Source organism: Monopterus albus, unplaced genomic scaffold (genome assembly GCF_001952655.1).
Source record: "Monopterus albus unplaced genomic scaffold, M_albus_1.0 scaffold455.1, whole genome shotgun sequence".
NCBI classification, from domain to species: domain Eukaryota; kingdom Metazoa; phylum Chordata; class Actinopteri; order Synbranchiformes; family Synbranchidae; genus Monopterus; species Monopterus albus.
This window is the reverse complement of record NW_018128335.1, coordinates 87,160-100,483: the sequence shown is the minus strand read 5'-3', so window position 1 is coordinate 100,483 and position 13,324 is coordinate 87,160. Positions and strand designations below refer to the sequence as shown.

Below are 13,324 nucleotides of genomic sequence, written 5' to 3'. Positions count from 1 at the left end.
TTCATGTTCTGAGGGCTCCAGTGGCACAAAAAGACTCGTGCTGCCTCCCAGTGGTCACGCAGAGAAACTGCACTGGAGCAGGTTCATAGCTTTAAATGAACAATAGAGTTAACATGGTTAAAAAATCAAGCAGCAGTTATGTACTACTCTACACTCATACCAGTAGACAAAAAGCACCATGATCCATTAATTATGTTTATCTTTAATAAAATCCTGGTACTTTCATTAGTTATTTATTTAAAATCATCCATTTCATAATCACAGTTATTAGTGCTAACCTCATACAATACACACAGCTGAGTAAAGGGGACATTAACATATATACTGTACAGTCCTGTTACCAACCAGTTCTGCTGAAACTGATCCGTTTGATCGCAATATAAAAACCTGCTGACGTCCTCTCCAAGAATAAACACATTGTGATACAGATGCACTAAAATTCAGCTGAGACATATTAAAAACATGTACAGTACATATCCAGATCCAATTTGGACCAGTTCTTACATTTCCAGAACCCAAAATATTCGGTCAACTGAGTTTGCTTTCAGTACGAATACTTAATAAAACCTATGAGTCACATGACACCAACCAAAATTGTTCTTTTCCTCTATTCTACCACAAAAAAACATCCTCTACACATTCAAGTAAGACATGATCGGATAAGACAGTCACATATCCACAGGATGGAAAAATGACCAAAATATGATGTCCAGTGGTTTTCTTACAAGTATGTTCAAGCATCAAGTACAGATTGAACTATTGATCCAAGCCTTTCTGGGTGGTAGCGCTTTAAAAAAAATAAATCCATGTCTACATGCACTCCTTGTTGCAGATTGCATATAAATATATACAGGTTGTGTTAACCTTGACCAAAGGGTGATTAACCCTTCTCAGATTCTTAACTGAATACTTACAAGCCCAGCCAGATAAAATTATTTAATAACTGACTAGAAAAAAATATTGTGGAAACTCTAGAATAAAGTTTCATAATTCTGTGTAGCAGGTGTTGTTTTTTTTTTATCTTAAAGGTCCCCCGACCTTTTGGTAGGGTCACAACCTCCAGGTTGGGAACCACAAGTTTAGAAAATGCCATTAAAAAGTAATATTTAGAGCAGCGCTCTGAACAAAGGTACACAGAACATGATATTTATGGTTAAAAGAAAAATACAGTTCAACATGTACAACAACAACAACAAGGTCAGAGACCCTGAAGTTAGTCACACGTCACTAGTTACTTTGAAGTGTGGACAAAAACATGAGCAAAGAGCAAGAAGCAGCCAAGTCTTGTTCTCTATTAACTCCCATTAGCATTGGTGTTAATGTATACACCCAACTTTTCAATACACTGTACAAGTAAGAAGATACAACACGGCCATGTGTGTTTGTGTGTGTGAGCATTAAGTTGACAGATTAAGACTAGAAGGGGGATTAAAAGTAACAACTGGAGCACTGAACCCAATCACATCACGGCTGGTGAGTCATTAACCCCTCAGCATCGCCAGTGTGTGCGCGCGTGTACGTCATATCCTAAGTGATGTAGTCGACAGAGGGAAGGGCGTTTTTCTCAAAGTACAGAACACGACAGATCACACACACTCACACATACAGACGATCCATTTATCCACCGTATCCCATGAGCCACAGGCTGAGTACACTGACAGTAAGACTGCAACAAGAGCAGCAGACACGTCAACGAACGAGTCCCTGGTGTGTTTGCAGGAGCATCATACTTCCTTCCTGTTCAGCCAGCCAAACAGTTTGGTCTTTGGAGACGCTTTCTTTGGTTTGTCTTTCTTAATGTCTGGCAGAGAGGAAGACAGATAGAGTGAGGGAGCTGGTTAAAGGAGAACAGAGGTAAATATTAAAATCAGGTTTTAAAATGCTGTTTTTGCAAAACAAAAAAAAACAAACAACAACAACAAACTTGGAGTTTGATAAACCAGAAACTGAATGCTCTGTAGTATTTTTACTTGAACCCACTCGTTGAGTGTGCACTTGGAGAATCAGAGAATCAAGTGTGGTTCTAGAGGTTGCTTTTTTTTTTTTTGCCGTCGTCCTTTAGGTGCTGTGATTTGTGGTGCTGGAGTTATTTCTGTTTCTGATCATAACTAGGTTTATTGGCAGTTGCTGTTTGGCCAAAAAGCTGCATTTTACTAACTCTTGGAAGTTCAGTCCATACTCTGTGATCCCAAACGTATTTCCATTTTAAATCAGAATTAAAGGCGGGGGTGCAGTGGATAGCACGGCTGCCTCACAACAAAAAGGTTCCAGGTTCGAACCTGCTCTACTGGCTGACCGGGGCCTTTCTGTGTGGAGTTTGCATGTTCTTGTATGGGTACTCCAGGTTCCTCCCGCAGTCCAAAAACGTGCAGGTTAGGTCAACTGGTGACTATACTATCAACTATACCACTATAAACATGTGCTTAATATACTTTTCTTAATAAATACATTTCTAGTTAATTCTCCTTTGGAAAGCTTATACTAGGGGCATCTGGAAAATTCAAGAAAACCTGAAAGTGACCTTCCTGATCTAAAAAAAAATCCATAATATCTGTATGATGTTAATATGAAGGCAACGTCAGAGGAACATCTCTAAACTCTTCTTATTCACAGAGCCGAGGACTAATATAGGGTTGCAGCTAATAATTATTTTCATTGACTATTCTGTCAATCGATGAGTTGTTACAGGGGTTACCTGTCTGTCGGAGGCCTCCTTGGGTGTCCTTAACACACGCCTGAGTAGTTTCTGTCGTTTAAAAGGAGTAATGTGCTACAGTATGTGAAACACACACCATACAACAAGTGCAAACTATCACATCACTGTCCACTGAGTGGGAATGAACTGTGAAACTTAGGCATTAACTTTATGAATACATTAAATTGAAATGGCTAGGCTTTAGCCCACGGCCGGCGTTCACTCGCTGCAACATAATGACCTTTCACTGAAGTTCAATAAGTCTCCTCAATTTCAGCCCTGCTTTCCCAGTCATGACTTGCAAATGAAGCTGGCTTTAACTCTATTCTATCAGGGGGTCAAATTAACTGGCTACATTATCCATTTGTTTAATAGGAACGCCACTGACAAAAAGAGGGGGAGCATTTTGTTTGATGCTTTTTCCATTAGTACTCATTAGATCAAATGTCATAGAAGCACAGCACAGTGGCACCATTAAAAGTTTGCACACTTCCCTAAACCACAAGGAGAATTCTATCTACTCCAGTTACATGATGAAAATCCTCAATTAGATGATTTATAAGCCAACCAAGTTGCAGTGACACTGAGGTTGTGATGTGATGTGCGAACACAGCGAGTGGTGGGTAGGGGGCGAGTCAGTTGGCCTGTGGAGGTGATGGAGACACTCACTGAAATTCATCATCATCTTGTTCAGTTCCTCATCCTCCTCTTCCTCCCTGAGAAAATGAAGCGAGAACACACAGGAACAGTTCATACCTGCACACATGTGGTATACTGTATTTCATCATGCAGTGCACTCTGTCAATACTGTAGTGACACATTTTGGTGTTTTGGCTCTGCACTCCACTAAACTGGATTTGACATACAACAGTGGCTATGAGGAAGGGCGGAAACTCATCACTTCTGCATTACACTGTATATTGATCTGCTTTTTATTATTATTATAATAATCTACCACGACAGAATAAAGTGAAAAATGCACGTCACAATTTCCACAAGTTTTGTCGGAGCAACAGTCCGACACCCAAAACTATTCATTTTACAGTGATGTAAAACAGAAAATAAAAAAATTAATAAAATCACAAATCCCCAAACCTGAGCGGCTGTAAATGGTGAATATTTGAGAGTTTTGCTTGATACCTGACCTAAACCATTATAAAAATGTGTAACTGATTCATCAAATGATAGTTTTAGTATTACTGCACTATGAGATTAACATGCAGACACTTTACATTCCCAATTTCTGATGGACAAATAAACTGGCAATAGTTGCTATTTGCAGTCAATGTCAATGACAATCCACAGACATCAGAAAGCTACTGGTGTTTCTCTTTTAGACCAGGGGCCTGTGCCATGAAGCGAGTCTGGCTCTCCTGGGGTTCTCTGGCTTCACTGAGCCCAACGTCGGCTGTCCTGGATCACAAAGCTGGTTATCAGCCGACTCCATTAACTCTGGGTTTTCCCATCTGGCTACGAGCTTGTTTGGTGTTCAGTACTGTATATTATTTTTATTGCTCATCTTATTTGATTTACTTGTAAAACATCCTTGCTGAGCTACTTTAACACCTCAGGTAGATCAGCCATGCTGATCTACCTGGTTACCATGGTGATCTACCCCAGCTAAAGGTGAGTCCCCTTCATGGTACCAGAAAACCTGAGTTAATCCCAAAGAGAGATCTCGCTTTGTGGTAGAGGCTCTAGTACTGCAGCTCTTTTCACTTCCCGCTGTCCTGATGTCAGGTGACCAATTTGGCCCGTTTGGCTCTAAAAACATCTTAGTTAAGAATCACTGTCTGAAAACTGAGTGTGTAAAAAGAGCTACAAGTCCTGCACTGTTCACCACCATCAAATCCTGACTTTCATGCACTACACAGTGTGATCTGCCTAAAAACACACCTGAGTCTGTCCTCATCCAGACCCTCTATAATGGCGTTTCTGTCATTGACGATCTCCAGCAGTTTGGCCATCAGCTGCTCTTCCCTCTTGTGGTCGTAGGCAGTTTTCAGATGTTCTGAAAACACACAAATATATTTTATTCTGACATCAAAGGTCTGTTTCTGGTGGGTTTTGTGTTAAATGTGTTTTCCTGAAGGCCTCACCTGGTTTTTCCATCAGTCTCCTGAGTTCCTGCTCAACATTAGGCTGCTCTTTCTCCAGGTCCTGAGTTTTCCCTCTACATAAAAAAGCACACAAATATAAAATAAAATTGTTTATTGTGTTTGTTATTAGCACTAAGAACTGCATGATGTCAGCTCCTTGGTTCGACATGCATCTATTCATATGAGCTGTAGCTATTAGTGCCTAAACATTTTCAATGGAATTGAACAGTCAGACAAAAGCTACTAAGTGGCTTAAGAACATTACAAATCTTCACTAGATACTACAAGTTTTCACTAGATTTGGTACTATTTTTGAATGACAGCCCACAAACACATGCTTGTCAATTTCATAACGTGTGTAACTTTTAGCAAATTACTGTAGCTGTGGTGCATTTACCATAGATCTGTTAAGAAAAGTGCACGCACCTGCCCAAAACAAACCTCTTAGTATCAGGTGTGTAAGCCGAGGAGTAATACTAGTACAAAAGATTATATACCACAGAATGATTTGATGGTCAAGCTGCCACGCCAACATTTTGACTTTCAGTCATCGGGTAGCCCCAATATGATGAACTGAAGTGGACAAAACTGAGGACACAAGTCTGACTCATTTGAGCAAATCCTACCATAACCAGAACTTTGATGTGCTACATTTTTCCGTCTCTCCCAACGAGGGTCGCTCCCAACGGGGGTCGCCCCAGCGGATCTACAATCTGCATATGTAAGTTGGCACAGGTTTTTACACTGGATGCCCTTCCTGATGTGACCCTCCCATTTTATCCAGGACTTACTGTAGAGTGGCTGGGTGTAACCCTGTATTTCTAGATAGCCCCCATCCAACTAATAACTAGGCCCAACTCTGCTTAGCCTACCAGGTCATACGAGATTAGGCACAGCAGGGCGATGATGGATGTACAGTGTAAGATCTTTAAGTGTACTCTATTTTAATACAATGTTAAAGTATGAAAGGAATATGGAATAACTGCAGAGTATTTGTGCTTTAAAGCAGCATGCGCTTCTCAATTCTCTGTCCTCTACAGCCCGTCGGGGGTGAGCTGTCTTGTTCCAGGACATCCCGCTGAGGGACGGAGGAGGGAGGACACTGGGAATTCAAACTGTCAACCTTCTGGCCACAAGTCTGTCTCGTTAATCACTAAATAGTGGCGTGTCCTTTTGTTCATGCATATGTGTGAGTACTCACATGTAGACCAGTTCAGATTCCCGGCGAATGGCCACCTGCTTGTTCCTGATCAAGCTGAACCACTCAACCATGAGTTCATCCATGAGAGAGTCATCTTCCCCCTCTGACACACAAACACAGTTAATCCCAGACACACTCCTTCCTCTAAACGTACCATTTTTCACACCATGTTACTAAACTGTATAGCTTTGTTTATCACACCTTCCTCACTGGAGCGGAGCTTCATCTCCAGCTCGACTCCCCTCCTCTCCCATTCATTCAAATTATCTTCAATCTCCTGAAGCTCCTTTATGAGGTCTTCTGTGGGAATGTAGCCTGGCTTCATCTTCACATATCACACAGACATAAGTAAACACATGCAAACAAAGACAGAAACAACGACACAGGTGAACATATACCGTCACAAATTAGTAGATGAAAAACATTTTTTAAATGTCTAACTTTATGCTAGCCTTCTATTTATCTTCCACTAACTCATTTTATTTATCAGCTACTTAGCTTTCCAATTATTTTGGTCTTCAAACACATTTAATTGCCTAATTTGCGTTAGCTAGCTGACTCAGTTAGCTTTAGCTTGTCAGCTAAAGTGCTTTGCTGTAGCTACTGTTTTACAATGATGCTGCATTATGACAGTTAACATGCAGTGGCTCAAGGTGTCATCTTCTAAATCCTCATTTTGATTGAAAAATAACATCAGAAGGATTCAATTTAAAATGATTTTTAAAAACCTTGGAAATGTTCTTGTCACTAGCAGATATGTCTTTCTGACGATTCTGAACTCCTGAAAAAGAAAAGAGAAAAAACAGAAAATAAATACAGAAAGAAAAATAAGAAAAAAGACGGGAGGGGAAGCAACATATTTAGACAATGCTAAGGAAAATTTATCTTTTATCTGTATAGAAAGAAGTGGGAATGAGATTGCAGTATGAGAGTATTTTTGTCTTTGTCTGGCTCATCATTTAACATAACATCATTACAATACAGGAAACCCTGTTCTTACCCTTTGAGCCCGGTGCAGTGACAAAAATGGGGCTGGGAACAGTAGAGGAGGAAGGCCCAGTAGAAAGCTCTGATGTCTGTGACTTTTCAGCACCATTCGAGTATGGTTTCTCGGACTGTGAAGGACCAACAGGTCTATGGATGGATGGAGAATGAACAGAAAGAGAGAATTTACTGTCTTCATTAGTGATTTATCTGCCACTTTAATTAGTACCCTCTGTCTCACTACAGTCCTTAGTTTTGATTCATGAGAGCGAGAGGAAAAGGTCATCTGGGGAAAGGAACTCTGAGCACTGAGCATATGTCGCACCACGGAGGACACTACTCAGTCTTGACACCCTTTGGAGCGCACATGCATGTGGCGGAAGAGGAGACACTGAAAACTCTGACTACAAATCATGGCTGAGCCATTTGGAAGAGCAGCAGGTAGAGGCTTCCTGTGGGAGGAATGGTTGGAGAGATGGATGAAAGAAAAGGATGGATGGATGGACAGGAACACAAAGAGAAGAGGGGCCCATACAGTTACTGTCTGATGCTGTGAATCCATCCACATAGAAATACGCCCTGTTGTTATGAAGTTCCAAACATACAATAAGGGATAGGAAGTAACACAGAATACAGTGACAGTACAGAGCAAATCAAGGTCAATAAAACAAGTCTTACTTTGTTTCTTTGGTGACAGGTTTGAGTTTCGACCTCCAGTCTGCAGGAGACTTCTTTTCTGATGCTGCTGAGGACAAAGAAATCAGTTGAAACTTCAGTGTTTTGCACTTCCAACCTTAGGCCCCTGGTACTGGCTCAACTCGACTCAACTTTACTCCCTTTTGGTACCAGGTGCTTGGTTTTCCACTGCAGATGGTCCCCTCTCAATGTAGCCGGTTGTCATAGCAATACCACATTACACTGCTGCGGCATCATCGGCAACACAGAAACAATGGAGGACATTGAAGGCATGCCGTCCTTGATTCCCTGTATGTGGCTGTTTTTAGTTAGTACAGTAACTACAGTAAAGTAGAGGTTAGTGTTAAATAACATTGCTTTTAAAAACTCTCACGACGTCTCACATGTTGATGGCGCAATTTCTCTGACCAACTGCTTGCTAGTCTGCAGTGTTGGTATCACCTCTGCTCGCTTGGAACCTGGACGGAGGTGATACTAAAAGTATTTCCCCAACATTTGACTGATGGAACCACAAATAAGGACAGTCGAGTTGAGCCGGTACCAGGCGGTGGAACAGGGTCTTTAGTCCCTCCAACACAACAATGTACCATTTACTTTCTAATGTCAGTTCCCGTTTGTTATAAAGACATGGCATTTGCCACCAACAACTAAATCAAACACACCAACATTAACCTGCTGCTAGGTGAACAAACACAGGAGCAAGTGCACAGGGTAAAGTAATGGGATAACCATACACTGACAAGAAGGTGTCAAAGGAGCCTCTGAGTCATGCATTAATTATACTGCTGGGCAATTTGCATTTACAATTTTTAATCTTTCCCGGTTTTTGAGATTAAAAATCCTGTGCAACAAAAACAGTATTTTCCCCAAAGAATTATACTAACAAACAAGTGGGTAAAATGTTTAGCGTGAATATTTATTCTCAACGGTTTTAAGCAAAATAATGGCAACTCAAAAAAGGTCCACTTAAAAATGTTTTGGAGATTTCATCCAGATTGCACAAAAAAGGACTGCAAGATAAATCTGAAAGCTCAGAAAAACAACAGGACTTTTGAGCTCAGAATACTTTGTCACAAGCGACTGTAAAACTGTTGAGGACACCTTTGATCTTTATAATAAAACCTTCCGAGACCCTAAAAAACTTGTCTTATTGGTGATGTTGTCTGAATGTTGAGCCCTAGTAGAAGAGACTATTGGTGGACAGTGAGCAAAACACAGAAGAGAAACATCTTTGACATATGCACTTGGTGAGAAACTTTCCCTGGAATGAAAGGGCACCTATCCAGTAATATACCCACACTCTCAGTAAATCTAATGAGCCACAGAAATTAATGCACATATCAAATATCTTGTCTTTTAAGTTAGTGCTGCAGCTATTTGTTATCCATCTGAATTAAAATTTTCTCAACTGAACAGTTAAAGTGGACCACATATGGAAGAGGCCCAGATCAGATCTGAAAAAAATCCAGTTTGATTTGTTCACACATCTGTAAAAAGATCAGACCAGGAGTCACTCTGCGGGGAAATTTTAAAAAGTCTGAAGCCGTTTCTGTGCACAATTATGAAAGTGCGTGACTTTAACCTGAAGTGTTGGGTGATGCACCACCAGGGTGAGAGCCCGCTTTGTCTGGGGTTCTGTCTCCCAGTCCGCTCCTGACGGCTGGGGTCGGAGCATTGCTCGAGGAGTCCGGAGACTTCAGATCAGCAAGGATCGTGGGGTCTGCTTTCAGTCTCACTCTAACTCTGGCAGCCCCTGGCTCCCTCTTAGGGGTCACAACTTGAGACTCAGGTCTGATTACACAGTAGAGTAGGTGATGGAAGTATTATTAAATATCATCATTGACCAGTAGAGGTCAGTCCAACGCAGGATATAAAGGTTGTGTGTGTGTGTGTGAGGTTACTTACTTCACATCCGTCTTCTTCAGAGCTACATTCATCCACGGTGGATTACTGTTGTCCTCTGGTGATGCTTTTGTCTTATCACTCTGATTTTCCTGCTGTCTCCAACTCACCTTATCACCTCCACCAGCAGCTTTAGCTCTCTCCTTATCTCCGGTCACACTTGCTTCCCTTCTGCCAGCAGCACTGACATTTACAGTCATAGTCTGACCTCCGGGGGCCTCCTGTACCTTACCAACAGCATTGGGCCGTTTATTTACATCCATGTTGACGGTGGTAGTTTTTTTCTCTTCATTGTTAGTGGTGGTATCTGACTGGAAGAACTTGAGCTTGGACTGGAGTGTCTTTGCTGCTGTGGCTGAAGTACGAGGAGTAACTATGGTGGAAGTAGGAGAAGTTATTGTAGTTGAAGTATGAGGAGTTACTGCAGTTGAAATACAAGAAGCTGCTGTGTTTGAAGTAGGAGAAGTTACTGTAGCTAAAGCTTGAGAAGCTGCTGTAGTGGAAATAAGAGGAGATAGTGCAGTTGAAGTAGGCGGAGTTAGTGTAGTTGATGTAGGAGGAGTTGCTGTGGCTGAAGTAGCAGGAGTTAGTGTAGTTGAAGTACGAGGAGTTGCTGTGGTTGAAATAGGTGGAGTTAGTGTAGTTGAACTACGGGAAGCTGCTGTAGTGGAAGTAAGAGGAGGAGTTAATGTAGCTGAACTACGGGAAACTGCTGTGGTTGAAGTAGGAAGAGTTAGTGTAGTTGAAGTACGAGAAGCTGCTGTGGTTGAAGTAGGAGGAGTTGCTGTGGTTGAGTAGGCAGAGTTACTGTACTTGTGGTTGAAGTAGGAGGAGTTAGTGTAGTTGAACTACGGGAAGCTGCTGTGGTTGCAGTAGGAGGAGTTAGTGTGGTGGAAGTAGGAGGGGTTAGTGTAGTTGAAGTAGGAGGAGTTAGTGTAGTTGAACTACGGGAAGCTGCTGTGGTTGAAGTAGGAGGAGTTGCTGTGGTTGAAGTAGGAGGAGTTATTGTAGTTGCACTACGGGAAGCTGCTGTGTTTAAAGTAGGAGGAGTTAGTGCAGTTGAAGTAGGAGAAGTTGCTGTGGTTGAAGTGGGAGGAGTTAGTGTAGTTGAAGTAGGAGGGGTTAGTGTAGTTGAACTACGGGAAGGTGCTGTGGTTGAAGTAGGAGGAGTTATTGTAGTTGCACTACGGGAAGCTGCTGTGTTTGAAGTAGGAGGAGTTAGTGCAGTTGAAGTAGGAGAAGTTGCTGTGGTTGAAGTGGGAGGAGTTAGTGTAGTTGAAGTAGGAGGAGTTAGTGTAGTTGCACTACAAGAAGCTGCTGTGGTTGAAGTAGGCAGAGTTACTGTACTTGAACTATGGGAAGCTGCTGTGGTGGAAGTAGGAGGAGTTAGTGCAGTTGAAGTAGGAGGAGTTGCTGTGGTTGAAGTGGGAGGAGTTAGTGTAGTTGAAGTAGGAGGGGTTAGTGTAGTTGAAGTAGGAGGAGTTAGTGTAGTTGCACTACGGGAAGCTGCTGTGGTTGAAGTAGGAGGAATTAGTGCAGTTGAAGTAGGGGGAGTTACTGTAGTTGATGCACGAGAAGCTGCTGTAGTGGAAGTAGGAGGAGGAGTTAATGTAGCTGAACTACGGGAAGCTGCTGTGGTTGAAGTAGGAGGAGTTAGTGTAGTTGAACTACGAGACGCTGCTGTGGTTGAAGTAGGAGGAGTTAGTGTAGTTGAAGTAGGAGGAGTTACTGTAGTTGATGCACGAGAAGCTGCTGTAGTGAAAGTTGGAGGAGTTAGTGTAGTTGAACTACGAGAAGCTGCTGTGTTTGAAGTAGGAGGAGTTAGTGTAGTTGAACTAAGGGAAGCTGCTGTGGTTGAAGTAGGAGGAGTTAGTGTAGTTGAACTACGGGAAGCTGCTGTGGTTGAAGTAGGAGGAGTTAGTGCAGTTGAAGTAGGAGGAGTTACTGTAGTTGATGCACGAGAAGCTGCTGTAGTGGAAGTAGGAGGAGTTAGTGTAGTTGAACTACGGGAAGCTGCTGTGGTTGCAGTAGGAGGAGTTAGTGCAGTTGAAGTAAGAGGAGTTACTGTAGTTGATGCACGAGAAGCTGCTGTAGAGGAAGGAGGAGGAGTTAGTGTAGTTGAACTACGGGAAGCTGCTGTGTTTGAAGTAGGAGGAGTTAGTGTAGTTGAACTACGAGAAGCTGCTGTGGTTGAAGTAGGCAGAGTTACTGTACTTGAACTATGGGAAGCTGCTGTGGTGGAAGTAGGAGGAGTTAGTGCAGTTGAAGTAGGAGGAGTTGCTGTGGTTGAAGTGGGAGGAGTTAGTGTAGTTGAAGTAGGAGGGGTTAGTGTAGTTGAAGTAGGAGGAGTTAGTGTAGTTGCACTACGGGAAGCTGCTGTGGTTGAAGTAGGAGGAATTAGTGCAGTTGAAGTAGGGGGAGTTACTGTAGTTGATGCACGAGAAGCTGCTGTAGTGGAAGTAGGAGGAGTTAGTGTAGTTGAACTACGGGAAGCTGCTGTGGTTGCAGTAGGAGGAATCAGTGCAGTTAAAGTAGGAGGAGTTAGTGTAGTTGAACTACGGGAAGCTGCTGTGGTTGAAGTAGGAGGAATTAGTGCAGTTGAAGTAGGGGGAGTTACTGTAGTTGATGCACGAGAAGCTGCTGTAGTGGAAGTAGGAGGAGGAGTTAATGTAGCTGAACTACGGGAAGCTGCTGTGGTTGAAGTAGGAGGAGTTGCTGTGGTTGAAGTAGGCAGAGTTACTGTACTTGAACTAGCTGTGGTTGAAGTAGGAGGCTTAGGAGGAGTTAGTGCAGTTGAAGTAGGAGGAGTTGCTGTGGTTGAAGTGGGAGGAGTTAGTGTAGTTGAAGTAGGAGGGGTTAGTGTAGTTGAAGTAGGAGGAGTTAGTGTAGTTGCACTACGGGAAGCTGCTGTGGTTGAAGTAGGAGGAATTAGTGCAGTTGAAGTAGGGGGAGTTACTGTAGTTGATGCACGAGAAGCTGCTGTAGTGGAAGTAGGAGGAGTTAGTGTAGTTGAACTACGGGAAGCTGCTGTGGTTGCAGTAGGAGGAGTTAGTGCAGTTGAAGTAAGAGGAGTTACTGTAGTTGATGCACGAGAAGCTGCTGTAGAGGAAGGAGGAGGAGTTAGTGTAGTTGAACTACGGGAAGCTGCTGTGTTTGAAGTAGGAGGAGTTAGTGTAGTTGAACTACGAGAAGCTGCTGTGTTTGAAGTAGGAGGAGTTAGTGTAGTTGATGCACGAGAAGCTGCTGTGGTGGAAGTAGGAGGAGTTAGTGTAGTTGAAGTAGGAGGAGTTGCTGTGTTTGAAGTATGAGCAGCGGATGTAGTGGCAGTATAAGGAGCGGCTGCAGTGGCAGTATGAGGAGCTGCTGTTGTGGCAGTATGAGGAGCGGCTGCAGTGGCAGCATGAGGAGCGGCTGTTGTGGCAGTATGAGGAGCTGCTGCAGTGGCAGTATGAGGAGCTGCTGCAGTGGCAGTATGAGGAGCGGCTGTTGTGGCAGTATGAGGAGCTGCTGTAGTGGAAGTATGAGGAGGGCGGCGGGGGCAGCAGGGGGAGCGGCTGTGGTGGCAGTATGAGGAGCTGCTGCAGTGGCAGTATGAGGAGCTGCTGCAGTGGCAGTATGAGGAGCGGCTGTTGTGGCAGTATGAGGAGCTGCTGTAGTGGAAGTATGAGGAGCTGCTGCAGTGGCAGCATGCGGAGTTACTGCATTTGATGTATGAGAAGCTGCTGGGTTTGAAGGAGGAGGGGGTAT

General features: G+C 43.1%; 1 protein-coding gene across 2 annotated transcripts in view; it reads right to left on the bottom strand.

The window, feature by feature from the left end:
- Positions 1–217: 217 nt before the first annotated feature.
- micall2b (mical-like 2b) overlaps positions 218–13,324 on the bottom strand; it is a 21,104-nt gene continuing 7,997 nt past the window's right edge. For both annotated transcript variants that reach the window (XM_020587392.1, XM_020587393.1), the window contains exons 7-17: positions 9,581–9,950; positions 9,258–9,466; positions 7,658–7,721; positions 6,996–7,129; positions 6,724–6,776; positions 6,197–6,320; positions 5,996–6,098; positions 4,795–4,868; positions 4,592–4,706; positions 3,365–3,411; positions 218–1,801 (exon numbers count right to left, since the gene is read on the bottom strand). In XM_020587392.1, coding sequence (XP_020443048.1) covers positions 1,725–1,801; positions 3,365–3,411; positions 4,592–4,706; positions 4,795–4,868; positions 5,996–6,098; positions 6,197–6,320; positions 6,724–6,776; positions 6,996–7,129; positions 7,658–7,721; positions 9,258–9,466; positions 9,581–9,950 — 1,370 coding nt within the window. In that variant the 3' untranslated portion in view covers positions 218–1,724. The remainder of the gene's footprint in view (positions 1,802–3,364; positions 3,412–4,591; positions 4,707–4,794; positions 4,869–5,995; positions 6,099–6,196; positions 6,321–6,723; positions 6,777–6,995; positions 7,130–7,657; positions 7,722–9,257; positions 9,467–9,580; positions 9,951–13,324) is intronic.